Here is a 21,010-nt window from a genome sequence, read left to right on the forward strand (position 1 = left end):
GCTGAAAACATTGTAATTATCACATTGTAATTATCACAAATGCTTTGGGTAACACATTTGCTAAAATCTCAGCGACATCAGCTTATACTCCATCATGACACCCTGATGCAATCCCAGATTCTCTTGACTCAAGGAATCACCTGTCAGAAGGCTACAGACAGGTGATTCCTTGAGTCACCTGTCAGAAGGCTACAGGCCAAGACACGACAAACCGAGATTACCTCTCTCCCAGTAATATACTGGATCCTCAGAAGTTGCATAACAAATAAGATAACTGACCACTTGTAGAGCCATAACATCATGGCCGAAGAACAGAAGGGATGCAAATAGATCCTCAAAGGATGCAAAGAGCAGTTGACCATTGACTCAGCAGTTATGTATAAAGCTTACAAGCACTGCAACCTGCTATATGAACTACACTGAATACCACAAGGCCTTCGACTCCACATGCCATAGCTGGCTGATAGAGACACTGAAGATCTACAAAATCAACCCACACTTCCTTGAAGCAACCATGGCAAAGTGGAGTTCACCACCACGGTCAAGAATATCACAACTAGACTGATCCCATCAGAAGAGGAATCTTTCAGGGAGATGCCCTGAATTCTATTGTTCTGTGTAACATTCAACCCACTATCCACCATCCTCAACAACAACAGCAAGTATGGAGATACTTTTAAAGAAGGGGGAAGAACCTGTGCTCCCTCTTTCAGCTGATGTACTTAGATGACATCAAACTCTATGCAGCAACCAAGAATCAACTTCAACAACTGCTCCAGACCACCAAAGAGTTTAGCACTGACATCAGGATGTAGTTTGGCATAGTCAAATGAAACTGTCAGCTGAAGACAGGAGAGATTGAAGTCATCACAGATGGCAAGACCTCATTGAACAAGAAAAGAAGGCAATTAAGAACCTCAGGGATTATTTTATGGAAAAATCAACACCATTTTTCCAAGCCATAAGGAAGATAGACAAATGGCACACACCATTCAACCTTAACAAGGACGCACCGCTAACACAGGCAGAAGAAACAAAGACAGAAAGATAGGCAAAGAGGCACTCTAGAGCAGACAGTACAATGGCCTCCATCAAGACTACATAGATAAGATGGCTTCCAACTCGTGGCTTATGAGTGGGTCCTTTTGGTCGAACTGTGAGTGCTACCTGGGAGTCTAAAACACAGTTGGAACTGATATTCGGGTGACACTTAAGTCAAGTGGACCCAATTTTGGCGAAGTCCGGACGGTCTGTGACAGCCAAATGCTCTGCTTGCACCTTCAACGATGGTGGGACTGTTAGTAATCCTGGGTATAACCCCCTATGCACAAGCACACTGTGGATGACCATCTAGGTGTGAACCAACGTAAGCAGGGGTCGAGGTGTGGCACCCACACCACACAGGGTAATCCTGCCCCTCTGTGTTACCAGGCAATACTAGGGTGTAGATGACTATCATCAGCCGGTGCAATACCACCAATTTGCTTATTGGAAGCTTGAAGTGGTGGAACCCATGTTTAGTCTCCAGAGCTAAGTTCCGATCAACCCTCCCCAATTTCTTCCATCATGCAGTATGATTGAGCCTTTTGAGGTTATGATAAACACCATGGCGAGTTCCAAACTTCCTTACATTTTGAGGGTACAGCTCTGAAATGGTGGTCGCAAGTTAGTTAGTATACTGGACCGAACCTATTGGTAACTCTCTAGGAGGCTTCCAGATCAGATAGTGACTGGAGGGAGTCTGAGTAGTGTGTGTGTTGGGGGGGGGGGGGACATTGTCGAGGCCACGTCATGTCAAGGGTATATCACGTATATTTGTGAAATTAATTAGAAAGTGTTTGGGATGTTTAGATCTTTTTGCAGATAAGCTTACTCTATTAGTTTGACAATTCATGGTGTATTCATGCATTGAATTTGAAAGTGTCTGCAATTCTGCCTAGACACAATAGGAGGGAGTATATGATGAGAGTCTTCTCGATCAATTCGGCCCTGGAAAGATTGTGCAAGGCTCAAGGGGTAGAATTTTTTCAGCCTGGTCAGTACTTGTTAACAGAAGGGACTGCTTCTGCAGGGACGGGATACATTTAAATAGAAAGGGTGCAAGAATATTTACTGATGCTATCGAGGCAGTGTTAGGTGGGTCAGAAAACTGCTAGCTTGGGGCAATACAAGGACTAATAGATTAACAGTAGCCACTGGCAGAGGTGAAAGTGATTCTTGCATTGCTTCTATTGGAATGAGCAGAACCCTGGAAAACAAGATGCAGGATATTTCAGAGACTGCTGGGAGTCATTGCGGTACAAGTAAACATATGGTTGTGTTAGGGTAGCTAAGAAAAAGAACAGGTGCAAGTATACTTGCGTGTACACCAATGCTAGGAGTTTGGTAAATAAATTTGATGAATTTGAGGTATTGCTCAAAGCATCAAAGGCGGATATTGTTGGGATATCAGAGACATGGTGTCACACAGATATAAGGAATGCAGAACTGGAATTTGTGGAGAACAAAATCTACAGAAAGGATAGGAAGGGAGGAGGGGTTATGCTATTAGTTAAGAAACATAAAATCCAAGGAAGTGAAGCCAGTCGACATAGCTGGACAGTGCAGTGTCGAGTCAGTTTGGTGTGACATAAGCATAGTAAATCAAAATTGAGAGTAGGAGTGTGCTATAGGCCTAATGATTCTGATGAGTATAATAAGAAACTGTTCAGGGAAATAGTGGGCCAGTAAATCACAGAGTCTTATAATGGGGGATTTTAATTTCCCAGACATTGACTGGAATTTGTGGGTTGGTCACTTACACACTAGCAAGGCTTTATTGGATGATTGTTTTCTGCATCAGCATGTTTGGGAGGTAACTAGAGGGAGTAATACTCTTGATTTGGTTCTCAGTAGTGATTCTTCATGCATTAAGAATCTGCAGATGAGGAACCACTAGGTGGCAGTGATCACAGTGTGCTGAAGTTGGATTTACTCAAAGAGGTAACTACCATTAGGGGTAAAGGGAAGGGTTATTGCTTTCGTAAAGGTGACTACGATGGTCTGAGACAGTATTTAAATTCTATACAGTGGGACCAACTGATGATGTTACTAACAGCAAATTCAAAATGGGAAGCATTCAAAGAACTTATCTTGGAGGCTACTAGGCTTTACATACCAACTAAGAAATATAGTTCAAGGTTTAGGGCAAATGGATGTCAGATGAACTAATGAGACATATGGCAGAGAAGAAAAATGCATGGGATACATATAAATTAACACGTGACACAGAAGCCTATGATAGATATAAGTTGATCTGCAACCATGTTACAAAGGAGGTTAGGCAGGCGAAGGCAGATTACGAGAGATCCTTGGCAAGGGATGCGAAGAAAAACAGCAAAGAGTTCTTTACTTATGTAAACTCTAGAAGCAAGGGGATGAATCAGATTGGTCCACTTGATATCGATGGTTCAACTGTTGATGATCCTGCTCAGGTAGCTAACAAACTAAATGAATATTTTGCATCGACATTCACACATGAGGAGTTATTCAGCGAGGGGAATGCCAAAGGTGTATCCAACTCTGGCAGTAAGCTAGAGAATCTTGTAGTAACTGAGAGTAAAGTGGAGGAGAAATTGTAGAAGATAAACACAAGAAAGGCACCTGGGGTGAATGGGATCTATCCAGTTATATTAAAGGAGGCAGCATAGGAAGTAAGCAAACCCTTAGCCATAATTATGAGAGCTTCCTTGGACTCATGGGAGGTACCCATAGACTGGAGATGTGCAAATGTGACCCCAATTCCCAAAGGAGGATCAAAGGCTGACACAAGTAATTATAGACCTGTGAGTTTAACTTCTGTTCCAGGAAAATTAATGGAGGCACTGGTTAAAGAAGCACTGCAGGATCATCTAGACAAGACTTTAGTTATAGCTCGGACACAGCATGGTTTTGTTAAGGGGAAGTCTTGCCTGACCAATTTGATTGGATACTATGATGCAGTCACAAAAGAACTGGATGCAAGGAATAACTTTGATATTATATACTTGGATCTTAGAAAGGCTTTTGATACTGTTGCACATGGAAGACTGCTGCACAAATTGGAGCAGTGTGGCATTGGAGGCAAATTGCTGCTATGGATAAAGGGGTGGTTGAGGGGGAGAAGACAGAGAGTGGTAATCAATGGACACTGCTCATCGTGGACCAATGTTATTAGTGGAGTCCCTCAGGGTTCAGTATTGAGTCCTTTATTGTTTTCTGTATTTATAAATGATATTGATGATGGTATATCAAACTTAATGTCCAAGTTTGCAGATGATACAAAGGTTGGCAGGGTTGTTAAGGACACTACTGACGCTATGCTGCTGCAAAAGGATCTGGAAAGGTTGAGCAGATGGGCTGAGAGGTCGCAAATGAAGTTTAACATTGACAAATGTAAAGTACTACATATGGGAAACAGCAACCCCAGAGCAACGTATCAACTCTGTGGTACTACACTGACAGTGGTAGAGAATGAAAAGGACCTGGAGGTAATTATGCAGGCAGATATGTGAAGTTCTCTGAGCAGTGCAGACGGGCTGCAAGAGTAACTCATGGTGTCTTATCAATGATATACAGGAATGTTTCTAGCAGGGATAAGGAGGTGATTATTCCCTTGTATAAGGCAATGATCAGGCCACACCTAGAGTACTGTATACAGGTCTGGAGGCCTCATTTCCAGAAGGATGTAGAGCTGCTGGAACGAGTACAGAGAAGGGCAACAAGATTAGTGAATGGAACAAAGGGTTGCTCTTACAAAGAAAGGCTTAAGCTTTGCAAATTACGGTGTCTGGAGACTAGGCACTGGCGAAGCGATCTGATAGAGTTGTATAAAGCCTTGAATGGTTTGAGCATGCTCAATGCTGATGGGATTCTACCTCTTGCTGAGAGGGCATAAATTCAAATTGAGGAAAGACAGATGTAGGATAGATGTGCAGAAATTTGCCTTTAGCCAGCGGGTAGTTGGTAACAGACTTCCATCCCTTGTTGTGGAAGTTGATAGCCTAAATAAATTTAAGGCTCAGCTGGACAGGTATTTCAAACGAACGGAGGGGTGAAGTGGAAGTTTTTTTTTTTTTTTTTTGGCTGATTCTGCATAAGCTTGCTTTCTTGCATCATATGCCTCCACTAATGCTATTCAATAGTAAGAAAAAGTGGGTGGGACATGGTGTATGAAATGATGAAATTTTTGGATATGGCATACACATGGTAAGAATATACCCAGATCCTTGACATAACATGGCCTCGACAATGCCTCCCTGCATACACACTACTCGAACTCCCTCCAGTCACTATCTGGCAGAGTAAAAGTAGCAAGATAATACACTAGCTGATCCGGAAACCTCCTAGAGAGTTACCAATAGATTCGGTCTGGTGTACTAACTAGCGGCCGGCCTGCAAACACCGTTTGAGAGTTGCACCCTCGAAATGTGAGGAAGATTGGATCTCGTCACGCTGTTCATCATAACCTCAAAAGTCATCAATCATACTGCATGATGGAAGAGATGGGGGGATGGTTGACCAGAACTTTGCTCTGGAGACTGGATTCCACCACTTCAAGCCTCCAATAAGCAAAGTGGTGGTATTGCATTGGTTGATGAGAGTCATCTACCACCTAGTGCTGCGTGGTAACACAGATATGCAGCTTCCTCCATGTGGTGTGGGCGCCACACATCGACCCCTGCTTGCATTGGTTCATACCTGGGTGGTCACCCACCATGTGCTTGTGCGTGGAGGTTATACCCAGGATTACTAACAGTCCCACCATCGTGAAGGTAGTAGCAGTCCCATCATCGTGAAGATTACTAACAGTCCCACCATCGATAAGTAGAAGAAAGACAGAATATATGGTATTGAATGGAGAAGATGAGAGTTCTATAAAACGGCAGGAGGAAAAGCTACCATCAGTTTCGAAATTTAAGTATCTGGGTTCGAACGTTGAGAGGGATGGAGGATTGAGTGCAGAAATACAGCATAGAGTGCAATGTGGATGGTTGAACTGGAGAAAGATGAGTGGGGTGCTGTGTGATAAGAAAGTAAATTGTAGAATGAAGGGAAGAGTGTATAAAACTGTGGTTAGACCTGCATTGATGTACGGTGCTGAGACATGGGCGATTACAAGGGCCCAGGAGAAGAAAATGGAAGTGGCGGAGATGAGAATGCTAAGATGGATGTGTGGTGTGACGAGGAAGGACAGGATAAGAAATGACTACATCAGAGGTACAGTTAGGGTGGGCCTCTGAGTAAAAAAAATGTAGGAATCTAGGTTGAGGTCGCTTGGACATGTGGAACGAAGAAATGAGGAGTATGTGGGGAAGAGGTGTGAAAAGTTGGAGGTGATAGGGAAGATGAAGATGGGGAGACCTAAGCTGAGATGGAAGGACAAGGTGGAAGAGGATTTAAAAGAGAGAGGATGGAGGAGAGGGGAAGCCCAGGATATGGAGAAATGGTGGAAAAGAATTAAGGACGGAAATGCCGACCCCATTTAAACGTGGAAAGAAGGCGAAGATAAAGAAGAAGAAAGGATCAATGCACTTAAGATCAACAGTAATTCCAAAACGGCATTCAGGTGCTATATTGAAGATTTAACAGCTGTTAATAATATGGATGGAAAATCAGATTCAGAAGGGCATGCCCCTGATTCTAATAACCATTCACACAAAAGCAACAAGTATTTATAAATATATTAAAGATAAGTACGGTGAACCCCAACCGAAGTTCATGGCATGCAATGGGCAGTTTAATAGGTTCAAGCATCGTGCCGATTTCCACAACATTAAAATATGTGGTGAAGCCGCCAGTGCCGATTCTGCAGCTACAGAGAAATTTTGTGATGTGTTGGAAAGAATTATTGATGAAGGCAGCTATTCAACACAGCAAATTTTTAACGTTGACGAGACTGCTCTGTATTGGAAAAAAATGCCGGATCGAACATATATTGCCAAAGAGGAAAATACAATGTCAGGTTTCAAGGCATCAAAAGATAGGGCCATGCTTTTGCTAGCAGCTAATGAGGGAGATTACAGATTAAAACCACTGCTTGTTTACCAATATGGAAATCCTCATGCATTTAAGGGCATCAATAAAGCCACCCTACCCGTACATTTCCGATCAAACCAGAGAGCATGGATAACAATATTTCTCTTTGAGGATTGGTTTAAATGCTGCTTCATTCCCAAGGTTGAAAAATATTGTAAAGACAACGACATTCTTTTCAAGATTTTGCTTCTAGATAATGCTCTTGGACATCCGTACTCATCTAGATGATCTCAATTCGAACATGTGAGTCATATTTCTACCGCCATACATGACTTCACTCATCCAACCTATGGATCAGGGTGTTAATTCGAATTTAAAAGCATACTATTTATGCACAACATTTGGTTAGGCATTATCTGCAGTAGATGGGGAGAAAAATTTTACATTAAGAGACTTTTGGAAATCTTACAATATTTACCACGCCCATCTTAAACATTAATAAGGCCTGAGCAGAAATTGCTAAAAGTTGTTTAAATCTCCACAGCCCTCAACCTCCACAGCAGTGTACTTATCAGCTGAAGATGTTGATTCTGGCAATGATGCTTGTGAGGTAAAACTTACTGACGTGTTATGCCTGTCTCTTCTCTTTTTTTATAATTTTGAATTTTTTTTAAATTGCAAGCTTTCGTAATTTTTCCCACGCATGAGATAAAAAATTGAATAAATACAATAAATAATTCTATTTACATGTTTGTCGAACATTTCTTTTTTGATTCAATCAATTTGGTGAGCAAAGTTGCAAGTGCTGCGCAAGCATGGGGAAAATTCCGACTTACGTAGTGTTCCGTGGAATGCAACCCTTACGTAAGTCAGGGAGTTCCTGTATTGGCTTTTGCTACAACAAACAGAAAGCAAGCTTGTTGTGTGCAAGCGTTATTTTAACTCACATCATCAAATAAATGTGTCTGTACAGTTGCGGTCTCCTACCTTCAACTTGCACCTTTCCCTGAATCATTAAGTTCTCTTCAGTTCTATTTGCAAATATCCTTGCACCACCTGTGTTCAAATGTATTCTATCTCTATGAAATAGCTTCTTTCTACCTACTAGGGTGGACCATACTAACAAAAAATATTTTTTTTCTGATAGCTTTTTGAGACAAAGTCTTAAATTAATCCAGAACTCTTTAAACATATAATCTCTCTTCTCATGATTGTCAGGGTGTAAAGGTGTCTGTAATTCTGCACAGAATATGCAGAATTATGGACACCTTTACACCCTGACCTAACTCACCGCATGTTTTCAGCATGGTTCTGTATTTACCTACCCAATTATCAGTTTGTGTGTGCTTAATATCATTAGTCTCTGTCTGAATAATAATTGTTTCCTTATCCCTCACCCACTGAATCCAACAATCTGTTGGTAACATCATTGATTGCTGTTTCTGATAGACTTGCCGTATTTGTAATTCACCCGTCCTTATTACAAAAATGTTACCTGTCCACTGACATCTGAATAAAATTAAATTCTTTTGAACCAGATCAGTATGCGCTGGAGTCTTCAATCTGTGCCCAGTTTGGAGGTACATCACCCTGGTCACTAGATGCTCGAGTCCTGGACAAGTCTCCAGTTGTATTTGTTTCTAGTGCATCCACCCATTTTTTAGTGATCCAAATTTGTTTAGTAATGCAACAAATTTTAATTTGAGACCTGTAAACAAACAATTATTAAACACAAATTCTAGCTTAAATGACAATAAATGAATTATCAATTGAGCCTAGGATTATCCACTAGATTTACTTTGGAATATGTACCAGAGGTTATATGAGCAATGATCTCACGACACCTGTTACATCCTATACAGGTGTCATGTATCCTTGGATGAAGTATTTGAAGTGGATCTTATATTAACCAGTATTAAAGTTAAAAATTAAACTTAATTTTACAGAATTATCCTTACACAATATTGCAGTCATTAAGCAGTTACAAAAACTTTATCTCCTACAGAGCTTGAGAATTTAAGCTTACAAGATACCAAAAGAATATAAACTAGTAGACTTAGCTTTAGATAAGAACTAAATTTACAAAATATTATATTTGGTAATTTTGTGTAGAAAATAAACATGCAAAAATCAAAATTAAATTTATGAAATTTTACAACTTATATATAAAAGATATTAAAGAAATTAAGCAAAAAACAGTAATTAACCTCTTACAATCTTTCAGAATATATTTTATCAGACAACAGAGATGTCTTGAATGGAAGCATTTTGAATTTTTAATAAATTGACAGGAAAAACTTTCTGTTAGAGGTACTATAAAATACTACTAGGTGAATGGGATGGTTTCAGGGTGTAAAAGTGAAAAAAAATTTAAGGTCTGCCTGTATCTCCCTCCCACCTCCCAAAAACACACACATGTTGTTGCACTTTGTGTTGTTCATGTTCAGATAAAAAGATTTTAGAACTGCACATAAAAAAATCCTATTTAAAATTTAAAAGTTTCTTTTATTTTGGTTTCTCAGAGTATTGCATTTCACAGCATTATTGTATTTTGCTGAATAATTTTTAATCTCAGGGATCCCAACAAGGCCTTTCTTCTGTTTTTATATTTTTTACTTTTTCTGAGTTAACGCTGAAATGTATTTTTCACTCTTGATTGCCTGATTTTTTTGTTTTTCTCGGTACTCCCTTGATTTGTATTTGCTCTATTTTTAGTATTATCTTGTATCTTTTTTTTTTTTTTTATTTTTGTCAGAATTCATAGCAAAGCCTACAGTCAGTTTGTATTGGATTTTTACCTTGTCAGGTGAAATAAAGTGTTCTAAATATTCGCAATAAAACAATAAATATAGTTTTGGTAATAACTGTTAATAATCAGGTAGTGAAGAAGAGTTAAGATGAAAAGGAAATATTGTAATTCCCAGAAGAAAGGATTTATTGTTGATTTTGAGAAAGATAAAATTAAATTAGCAGTTAAACTCAAACTATTCTATCCTAATTTTGTTAACTTCAAATTAAAACTATAAATGCAAAAGTTTTATCAGGAATGGTTTTGTGGAACTATTATTAAAATAATTATTAAGCATTATTTGAACTTAAAAAATTGAACTTAATCTAATGTAACCAATCATAACTTTTGTGGCACATATTTATTGAGCATGTAAATTTTTTGGTAGTCTCCAAGCAAAATACTCATGGATGATATATTGTGTCATATATTCTTCTGCAGTCCAAATCCAGAATGTATTCTCCCATATTCTGCTACCTTTTGAACTGCAAGTGACATCACAAGACCATTACTCTAACATGAGACTTGAATGTGCTCTTTAATTAAATTAAAGTAATCTTTAATTAAAGGAGATTTAATATCCTCAACTCAGTTCTAACTAAGGATCCAAACTGCATCCAAAATTTGACAGTGCAGGAACCGATAGTAGGTAGTGATCACAAGATTAGTCATAAAATCAGTAGTGTCCAAAGAAATTTCTGTGGAATTGTATCCTTAACCACAGATACATTTAAGTCAAACTCACTGGTCTGTAGTTTCCAAAGGAAAAGGTGTAGGCTTCAATTTTCAAGATGGTGTTGAGATAATTTTTGAGCTCTGTTAACTGGAGAGACAATTTATAGGCTATTGGATAACAAAATCATTATTAAAAGTATTCAAGAGATTTATCTGGAAGCTGCAAACACATTTGTTCAAATGAGAATTTTCACGAAAAGAAAGATGCTAAAATGGATGATAAGAGAGAGTAACAGTTTAATGAGCAGAAATGAGCAAAATGCATGGTTCAGTTATAAACTGTTAAGAGACTAATTTATACAAGTATTATAAACCAATATTTAATAAAACTACAGATTGTGTAACCAGGTGAAAGCTGAGTACAGAAATTACTATCAATTGAGGGATAAGAATAGAGACAAGGAGTTCTATTCACATGCAAATACAAAAAATAATGGAGTTAATCAGATAGGGCCCCTTACTTGACCAGTTTAAGTTTTAAATTGGTCAAGTAAGAGGAAAATGTATAGAGTGGTTCTCTTCAAGATGCCTGGTCAGTGTGAAGAGGAAAAGACCAAACCCTCTGGCACATGACAAGATGACAAAACAAATGGCCCTCAGTCCCCAGCAGCTTTGACAAAACAAATGGCCCTCAGTCCCCTCTTATGGCAGTGAGAGGATCAGAGTGGAAGTAGTGTGCTAAGAATCTCTGAGTACAACCAGGCTGTCATGCAAGGAAACTGAACTTGGCCTGTTACAATGTAAGGTCACTTATTGGTGAAGATAGGATATTAGAGCTGTAAAAGGAATTAGAAAATGTGAATTGGAATATCATCGGTTTGGCTGAAACAAGAAGAATAAATGAATCACTTATAAGTTTATCAAGTGGAAATCTGCTGTACACTAATGGAAAACAGTGAAAAGAGCAAAGGTGGAGTTGCCTTTCTGGTTCATAAAGATATAAAAAACAACATTTTGGAATTCAAAAGTACATCACCAAGGGTGTCAAGACTGCTTCTCAGGATTTCTAAGAGATGCAAACTAAACGTTATAATGATTTATGCACCAACATCAAGCCATGATGACGAAGAGGTCGAACAAATGTACACTGAAATTGAGAAACTTCTAAATCAACAGAAAACTCATTACACCATTATTGTGGGGGACTTCAATGCTAAGGTTGGAAAGAGACAAAACAGTGCAGAAATGGAAACTACAGGAAATTTTGGAATTGGTGAAAGAAATGAAAGAAGTGAAAGACTTGTGGAATTTACAGAATCTCAAAGAATATCAGTAAAGAACACTTTTTTCAAGAAAAGCATGAACAGAAGGTGGAAATGGAAGAGCCCAAATGGATTAACAGCTAATGAAATAGGCTTCATCCTCACTAACAGAAGCTATATTGTAAATGATGTTACCATCCTGAACAAGGTAAATGTTGGAAGTGATCACAGAATGGTAAGATGCACACTTGATATAGAAGTAAGAAAAGAAAGGAAAAAAACTGACTTGAGTAAATAATATGAAGGTCTGTGATAACAGAACAGGAGAAAACGCAGCATTTACTGGAATTTAAGAACAAGTTTGAACTTCTGCAGACCTTTCAGGACCAAGACATCGAAGAGGAATGCAATTTTCTGAAAGTGATAAAGCCAGAGAAACCTACAGGTAAAAAGAAATCCAAAGAAGAAAAAATTAGTCAAGAAACACTTGTCATGATGAATCGAAGACAACAAATGAAGAGCAAAATAAAACTGACAAGGACAAAATTGAGTATATAGAGTTATGCATAGCCATTAGAAAGAGATTGAGAGAGGATATAAGAAGAATTAACACAAGAAAAATAGAACAAGCAATAAGGGAAAACAAAGGGCTTAAATCAGCAGCTATGAGCAGTGATACTGAAACTGAAGAATAGCAATAGCATACTTATAAATAGCGGAGAAGGCATAATTCAAATAGCAGAAGACTACTATAAAGAATTATATAAGGAGCGAGGGAATAGTGCCAGCAGTGGGGAAGATGGATCACAAATTAGCAACACATACAACATACCCAATATCCTTCCAAATAAGGTAGACATACATTCAAGAAAATGGAGAATCAGAAAGCCCCAGGTGAAGATGAAATTACTGTACAGTTGTTAAAATTGGGAGGAAGAGATATGACACAGAAACTGGCAATACTGTTCACAAAATACATTAGGAAAGGAGCGACACCTAAGGAATGGAATAATGCAATCATAATTTTGCTGCATAAGAAAGGAGATAAATTGGAAATTACACAGACCAATTAGCTTGTTGTCCCACATCTACAAGTTGTTCACAAGGGTTATTACTAGCAGATTAGAAACAATACATGATGAGAATCAACCTAAAGAGCAAGCTGGCTTTAGGACAGGATTCTCAACTATGGATCATCTTCCTGTAATATTGCAGCTAATGGAGAAAGCAAATGAATATAAAACGCTATTATTCCTGGCATTTGTTAATTATGAAAAAGCATTTGACTCCATACAGTATAAGGCAATGTTTTGGGCACTGGAAAGACAAGGCATAATACCTCCATACATTATGATATTGAAGAAAATATATGAGAATGCTACCTCCTTTATTAGACTAGACAAAGATAGTAGCAAATTTAAAATGGAGAAAGGAGTTTTACAAGGAGAAGCAGTATTTCCGAAATTGTTTACTGATCACCTTGAGGAAACTTTCAGAAGATTAGACTGGTTGCAGAAAGGAGTCAATGTGAATGGAGAGTATCTAAATCATTTACAATTTGCAGATGACATTGGGATCATAAGCCACAATCCCAAAGAATTGGAGGAAAATCTTAATAAGTTATGCACAGTTAGTAAGGATTTCAAACTAAAGACTCAAACCATTCAAGGCCTTATACACCTCAGTCAGATCACCTGTCTGACTGAGGTGTCTCCAGACACTGCAATTTGCAGTTATATATTGTTATAAATATACAGAAAACGATGAACAAGTATGTCACAGAAAGGGATATAATCACTGAAGGAATAGTAATTGAAAAGTTGGATTCGTATACTTATCTGGGAAAAGTCATTAGCTGTAATAATGATAAATGGCTGGAAGTCAAGAGAAGGATGAATTTTGGATGGATAGCATTCAGGAAATATAGTCACATACTGAGGAGCAATATTCCAATTTTTCTGAGACGTAAAATAATGAACCAATGTATACACCCCACCATGTCTTACGGAAGTGAAACCTGGGCACTCTCCAAAAGAATGGTCTCAATGTTAATTATATTAGGAAGCTGAAACTACACAACGAAGAATGGAATGAATTATATTAGGAATCAGATTGTTGGATGAGAAGAGAAACGTGGATTAGGCAGCAAACACAAAGAACATTCTTATCAAAACTAAAGAACTGAAATGGACTTGGGCAGGACACATAGCTTGGAGACAGGATGGCAGTTGGACTAAGAAAATAACAATGGTACCCAAGAGGAGCTAAAAGAAAACCTGGAAGACAACAATGGAGATGGAGAGTGAAATTCGGAAGTTTGTGGGTAGTAAATGGATGGCCATTGCACAAAATAGAAGGAATGGGAAAGTGGCTGGAGAGGCCTTCATTCTGCAGTGGATTGAAAACAGCTGATGATTAAGGGGAAAAGTCATAGGAAGCTGGGCAGAAGTGGCAATGATTTAAATTGGTACTTTTCAGTAACCTTTAAAGTTGGACCATTTTAACCACAAGAGCACAGTGACAAGAAGCTTGTCACTGTTCCCTTGTGGTTCATGCTTGTGGTTTTCATTAAAAAAAAAAAAAAAAAAGTCAAATTGCTCTAAATTAAGTGACATAGATTTTGGAGAAGAGTCTATTGGGAAAGCTACTGCAGCTGAGTGAAGGTAGGGCTCCAGAACTGGATGGTATTCATCCTGTTACACTAAAAAGGCTGCATATGAGTGCATCGTCCTATTGGAAATGTTCATGAGATCATCATTACACTGTGGGACAAACCTTTTTGGTTTGAGAACCAGTAATGTCTCCGCAGTCCACAAAGGAGGTGTGAAAAATGTGATTGGCAACTATAGATCAATGAGTTTGACTTAAGTGTATCTATGGTTAAGGATACAATATAGGCAATTGCAATAGGAATAGCATCCTTCATGTATCACAGCTTGGGATCATGAAGGGAAAATCTTTTTTGACCAATCCAATTAATTATTATGATGAAGTTATAAAATAGTTGGATGCAAGAAACAACTTTCACATTATTTACCCTGACTTCAGTAAAGCTTTAGATATGGTTCCTCGTGAAAAGTTATTATATAATCTGGAACAAATTGAGATTACTGGTAACACTTTTCATTGAATCAGGGGCTGGATAAAAAATAACAGATGGAGTAGCCATAACTTAACTTTCTCAGGATGGCTCAATTTAGCAATTGGGGTCCCTCAGGGATCAGTATTTAAAGGTAGAATGGGTAGTTATTGACCAAATCCATTCTATTTTGCTTCAAAATGACTTAGATCAAGGTGGTCTGAAAAATAAATAAATTTTCTGTTTATACTCCGGCACGACAACCAAGTCAGTAGAGTTTACAATAAATCGTCAATACAAATATTTATCGTATTTAGTAGTCACGGGCTGGCAAATGAAGTTTAATACTTAGTTTCTTAATGTACCTGGAGAATCCAGAAGTTACTCGTAAGCTAGAGGGAGAAGAGTTTTAAGAGTTTCAGGACAAAAAAGGCATAGGGCTTATGGTACATTTAGATGTGAAATTTACCATGCAGTAAACAGATGGCTAGAAAGGCAAATGGTGTCCTGTCTGTGGTATGTAGGGCCTTTTCAAGTAGGGAAAAGCAGTGTCTCTTTGTATATGATCATGTGAGATCTTTGCATTTAGCATTGGCAGAGGCATATGATGCAAGAAAGCAAGCTTATACAGCATGAACCAAAAAAAAAACAAAAAAAACTTCCCATTTCACCCATCCATTCACTCCAAAAGTTTGTCCAGTTCTTCCTTGAATTTATTTAAGCTATCAAACGACCTTTCTTCAATCTGAGTTTATGGCCCCCCCCCCCCCCCCCCCCGTTCATAATCTGAACAATCCTGTCAGCATTGAGCCCGCCAAACCATTCAAGGCCTTATCCACCTCAGTCAGATCATCTCACAGGTGCTGTTTCCAGACACTGCAATTTGCAGTTATATATTGTTATAAATATACAGAAAATAAGCAAATATTAGAAATCTTAAAACTAAAAACAGTTTCTAAATAACAGAAATCACATAAAGGAGCTATAGGGAGTAATTACATTTCAGCAAGTGCTTTTATGACATAGTAACAGGCTGTAGCCAGTTGGTGGAATTAGTGACCAGAAACACTGTGCAAAGAGTTTTGTCCTCCCCCATCCTTTCCTTTCTATTTATGTGCTAAGGATAAGAGAAAAAATGTTTAATCTTTGCATGGGTTGCTGTATTGGCTGACAATTGTTCTGCATGGTAGAATGCATCTCCTACATTTCATTCCATGGATTCAGGTTCAGTGACTGTGGTGTCATTTGTGCTTGTGTTTTTTCCCCCCTAATAAATTATCAATCTAGACTTTTAGTAATAAAGGTTATAAATGAAAAAAAGTCATTGCACAATGAAAGATACATAGGTATCGTCTACTTTTATTTAATACGAATTTAATTCTTAAAATCTATTTAATATATTTTTTGCTATTTTTAATTGACCTTAGAATTAACTAGCATTCTTGCAGGCCTTAGTTCATCACATTAATGTTATTTTTATTACACCTAATTTATTTAATTCAATTCTCTTTCTAAAACATACATACAGTAGACTGTCGAAATAATGGCATATTCAAAATAAAGGCACACTGAAATCGGATGTATACATACAGTGCACATGTCTTGCAGTGCCGAAAAAAGAAAACGACAAATCACATGATTACTGTATTTTTTTACATTTCCATTTTGAAAGTGATTTTTGTAATGATATCACAGATTATACCACTGTTATACATTTATTTTAAATTAAAACCCCTCACTATGGCTCCTAAAGTTAATAAACCTCATGCAGAGAAGAAATGTACAACAATATTAAAGCTTAGTGACAAACTTGATATAATCCAAACTATTACATCAGATTCACCTGGAAAGTTAATTCATATACCTGCGTGTATTGTATCTGTAAATTGCATGTGTTCGCTGCTCGAATTTCCTGTTTTGCTAGACGAAAAACTCCTCAGGAGTAGATAGCAAGATACCAGGGGGAAAACCTTGCTATCTACTCCTGAGACTCACTAACTCAGCCACGGAAAAGTGGTATTATCACCATCCTCCTGGTGTAGGGAGGATGGTGACAATACCACGTGCTACCCACACAGACTAAGATATAATAAAGAAAATAAAATGGGGCTTAAGCAGAAGCGTATTAATGGCAGTATATAACATTGGATCGTCAACATGTTTATTCTCTTTTTTATGTGCAGTTAATAAAATTGCATTCTTAATCTCTCTATTTCTTATTTGGCCTCATTATTTCTGCATTAAATACATTAAAAATAAAACTTTCTAGATAACGGAAAAATCGAAATAATGGCACCTTGAATCTCCGAAGGTGCTGTTATTCTGAAAGTCTACTGTGCCAAAAAATAAAATTTTGTTTTGTTTAACTATATTCATGGAATAATTTTGCTTTAGGTAAAGGAAGCTGAGATTCAAACTGGCCTGAGAGAAGATCTTCAAAAGATGAAGGAGAGACTATCCCAGCTAGAGTGCCAGCAAGAAGAAAGTATCATGGCTATGGCAGAAACAAAGTGCAATATGCATGAAGAATTGGAACTTAAAGAGAAACAGTTACTACAATTTAAGGACGAAATACATAGTTTAAAGAAGGAAAAGGAGGCACTTGAAACTATTGGTAGGTGATTTTCAAATATCATTGATTAATTTTTTCCTGTTTATATTTTCTATATATAATTTGTCTACATGTTGTTCAAAGACATGTTTGCATTGGATGAGAGCTTATTTCATGTTTGAAGATGAAATGAGCTCTCAGTGTTTGCCATTCCTTCTTTGCTAACAAGTAGACTTCTTCGCTTTGTCTTCATTTGGTGTGATGTGCTTTATTTTATTTGTTTTGTGCTATATTTTTCACTTCCATAATACAGTGAATATCAAGATTTTTAGTATACTGATGGCAGTGAACAACACTGCAGTAATAACAAGAATATACATATTACCATTGTGAAAACTGTAAGGATCTATGATATTGTCACTTCTACTAATTCTACTTCCTTCAAATATCACTAAACTGATTAAAACTTTGTATGGATCAGTATGGATTTGTCAGGCTTGCATCTTAAATGATTTTAAATAAAAAGTTTAGCCTGCCTAAGTTATATTCTAACAATAACTGTTCACAGGTAGCAGTGTGTTCATGGATTGCCTCAGTGTTGCATTATGAAAATAAGCTGCTCATTTCTTAAAAGAGAAGTGTTTGCCTTTTTCCTTGAGGGGATGTTGTCAGCTTTCGGCTGTATTAATAGACTACCATTTCTTCAGAGGCAGATAGGTTTCCTTTAGGCAGTGTAAAATAAATCACTCACCGGTTGTGTGAGGCAATGTCATTAGAATAATCAATGTAGTCTGAGCAAGAGAACAGATACTATCAGCATTGAGCTTACTCAACCATTCAAAGCCTTAAACAAACATCTCAGATCTCTTTGCAGTTGCCTTGTCTCCAGATACTGTAGTTTTCAGAAGTGAAGCCTCTCCTGGTAAGAGCACCCTTTTGCTCTCCTCATTAATCTCACTGCTCTTCTCTGCATTCATTTCAACAGATCCACATCTTTCTTAAATGAGGCTTCCGGACTATGCAGCATTGAATAATTGGCCTAACCATTGCTTTGTACAATGGAATAATCAACACCTTATCCCTTCTGCCAAAATTTCTGCGTATCATTGACAAAACCTCATGACCTGTTTTAGTAGCCTCTGCACTTCTCAGAGAACATCATGTGTGACTGTGCAGTTACCCCATTTTTCATTTTCCACTATCCTCAGTATGGTGCCAGAGAATAAGAAAAGCAAGAATGTCAAAATCACAGATGAAAACCATGCTTCTTTCTTTCTTTGATATTAAAGGAATTATTATGGCTGAATATGTCCCACCAAATCAGACGGTTGATCAAACATACTGCACTGAATTTCTGACAAGGCTGCATGAAAAAAATTCAATGGAGGAGACCTGAATTGTGGAAGGATGGTTGGATGCTCCATCAAGACAATGCTCCAGCACAATGCACTTGCACTTACTGTTTGCTAGTTTCTGGCCAAAAAACAAATCCCTGTGTATGAACATGCACCTGACTTGCCAGACCTCTAGCCCCTTGTGACTTTTTTCTCTTTCCTAAACTGAAAACTGTACTTAAGGGAACCCATTTTCAGTCCATTTAAGATATTCAGAAAAAAACAATTGAAGTGTTAAAAGGTCTTAGAGAAGATGATTTCCAGAAATGTTTCTGTGCTTGGAAGAAATGTATGGAACAGCGTGTGTAAGCCAGCCGAAGGCAATTATTTTGAAAGGGATAACTTGTAAGGTATGAAATATTTCACTGTATTTATTATATTGCAATAGTCATTATCTAATAGCCACGCCTTGTTTGTATAGAGAAGAAAGAGGCTTAAAAGTACAGCCACTCCCCAGCTTATGTAATACTCGACTTGTGGAAATTCGATTTTATGTAAGTTTTTGCTGACCGGGGCAAACTTAAAAAAAATCATGGAAATGTATTTTGCATCGTGAAAATATCGTAATGTGAACCCAATAGCACATTGTTGTTTTTTTTTTTTTTTTGGTAATTTGTTCCAAGACCTTGGAAGTTGAAATTTTCGCTATGTAACTAAGCTATTTATCTCTCTAAAAGTAATTTTTATAATGGACATTGCACTACACTTTCATCATTATCATATGTTCCGTTATAAAAATCAATTTTGAATGCCTTTGTGATATTTTTCTAAAACACATTTCTGGAGGTCGCTACCATAAAACAATAAAAACAATTTACACTTTCCGGTTTATTGGGCTTTTCTGTTAGCACAATCTATTATAAACGGGTAGTAAACTTGATCTTATTGCATTTGTGATAATACCAATAACTGGAATTCTGTGGGTTTTTACGATACGGTACTATGGCAAAATGAGTTCCCATTCACTGAAATCTTCAATCGTATGAAAAACATAAATAAATTTTCAGAATCTTCTCTTCATTCCTCTTTACGTATTACGATGGTGAAAGGAAAGGGACCAATGGAAAGTGCAAGTGCTAGGAAACAAAACAAAATTGATTTAGAAGTGAAGATGATTAATTAAGAAGTATGAAGCAGGACAAAGTTTGTCATCTATTGCATGGAATTAGGTCTTGCTGCTTCAACGGTGAATACTATTTTAAGAGACAGTGCATGTATAAAAGAACATGTTAAAGGATCAATGCATTTAAGATCAACAGTGATCACAAAACAGCATTGGGGTGCTATATTGAAGATGGAAAAGCTATTAATAATATGGATGGAAAAGCTATTAATAATATGGATGGAAAATCAGATTCAGAAGCAAGTTCCCCTGAGTCCAATGGCCATTCAAGCAAAAGCAAGAGGTATTTATGAACATGTTACTCATCCTTTCTTCATAAGTATGGCAAACCCCAAGCCAAGTTCATGGCAAGGAATGGGTGGTTCAATAGGTTCACACATCTCGCTGGTTTCCAAAACATTAAAGTATGCGGTGAAGTTGCCAGTGCTGATTCTGCAGCTGCAAAGAAGTTTTGTGATGTGTTGCGAAAAACCCCTTCTTAATCTCCACAGCCCTCAACTTCCACAGCAGGGTGCTTATCAGCTGGAGAGTTAATTCTGGCAATGATGCTCAAAAGGTAAAACTTGCTGACGTTATTCCCGTCTCCTCTCTCTTTTAGTAATTTTATAATTTTGAAATTTTTGTAATTTTCTACACTTTTGTAATTTTTCCTGCATGTGAGATAAAAAAATTGAATAAATAATTCTATTTACATGTTTTTCAAATGTTTCTTTTTTGCTTCAATCAAATTTGTGAGTGCTGCATAAGCATTTAGGGAAATTCCGACTTATGTAGAGTTCTGCGGAACGCAACCCTTATGTAAGTCGGGGAGTAGCTGTATATGGGAGAAGAGTAATAAGTATTATACAGTTGTAATTAAATGGAATGGCTGAGTTTAGAGAACATAAAACTATAGTGCTTATAGAGTTATAATCTTAGTAATTAATTGATAAGTAGATAACTATATTTGCTTTTTACTGATATTAATCACAGTTGCCATGTAACACACTGCATACATTAATCTAATTTGAAACTCACCCTGCACTGTAGCAAAATTGACGGTTTGATAAAATCTTTTCACTCAAATGACAACTAGTTAGTAGTATACACCACCTTGTTTACAGAATTTTCCTGCTCTGGTGCATCATTAACAGCTAAAAAAG

At 37.5% G+C, this 21,010-nt stretch overlaps 1 protein-coding gene across 3 annotated transcripts in view; it reads left to right on the forward strand.

Annotated features, from left to right (window-relative positions):
* Positions 1 to 21,010, forward strand: part of LOC150079328 (uncharacterized) — a 486,833-nt gene that overhangs the window by 149,857 nt on the left and 315,966 nt on the right. For all 3 annotated transcript variants that reach the window (XM_090382736.1, XM_090382738.1, XM_090382737.1), the window contains exon 9: positions 17,195 to 17,414. In XM_090382736.1, the coding sequence (XP_090238862.1) occupies positions 17,195 to 17,414 (220 nt within the window). The remainder of the gene's footprint in view (positions 1 to 17,194; positions 17,415 to 21,010) is intronic.

Source organism: Mastigoproctus giganteus, chromosome 10, assembly GCF_048544385.1.
Source record: "Mastigoproctus giganteus isolate SK-2022 chromosome 10, ASM4854438v1, whole genome shotgun sequence".
Classification (NCBI taxonomy): Eukaryota; Metazoa; Arthropoda; class Arachnida; order Uropygi; family Thelyphonidae; genus Mastigoproctus; species Mastigoproctus giganteus.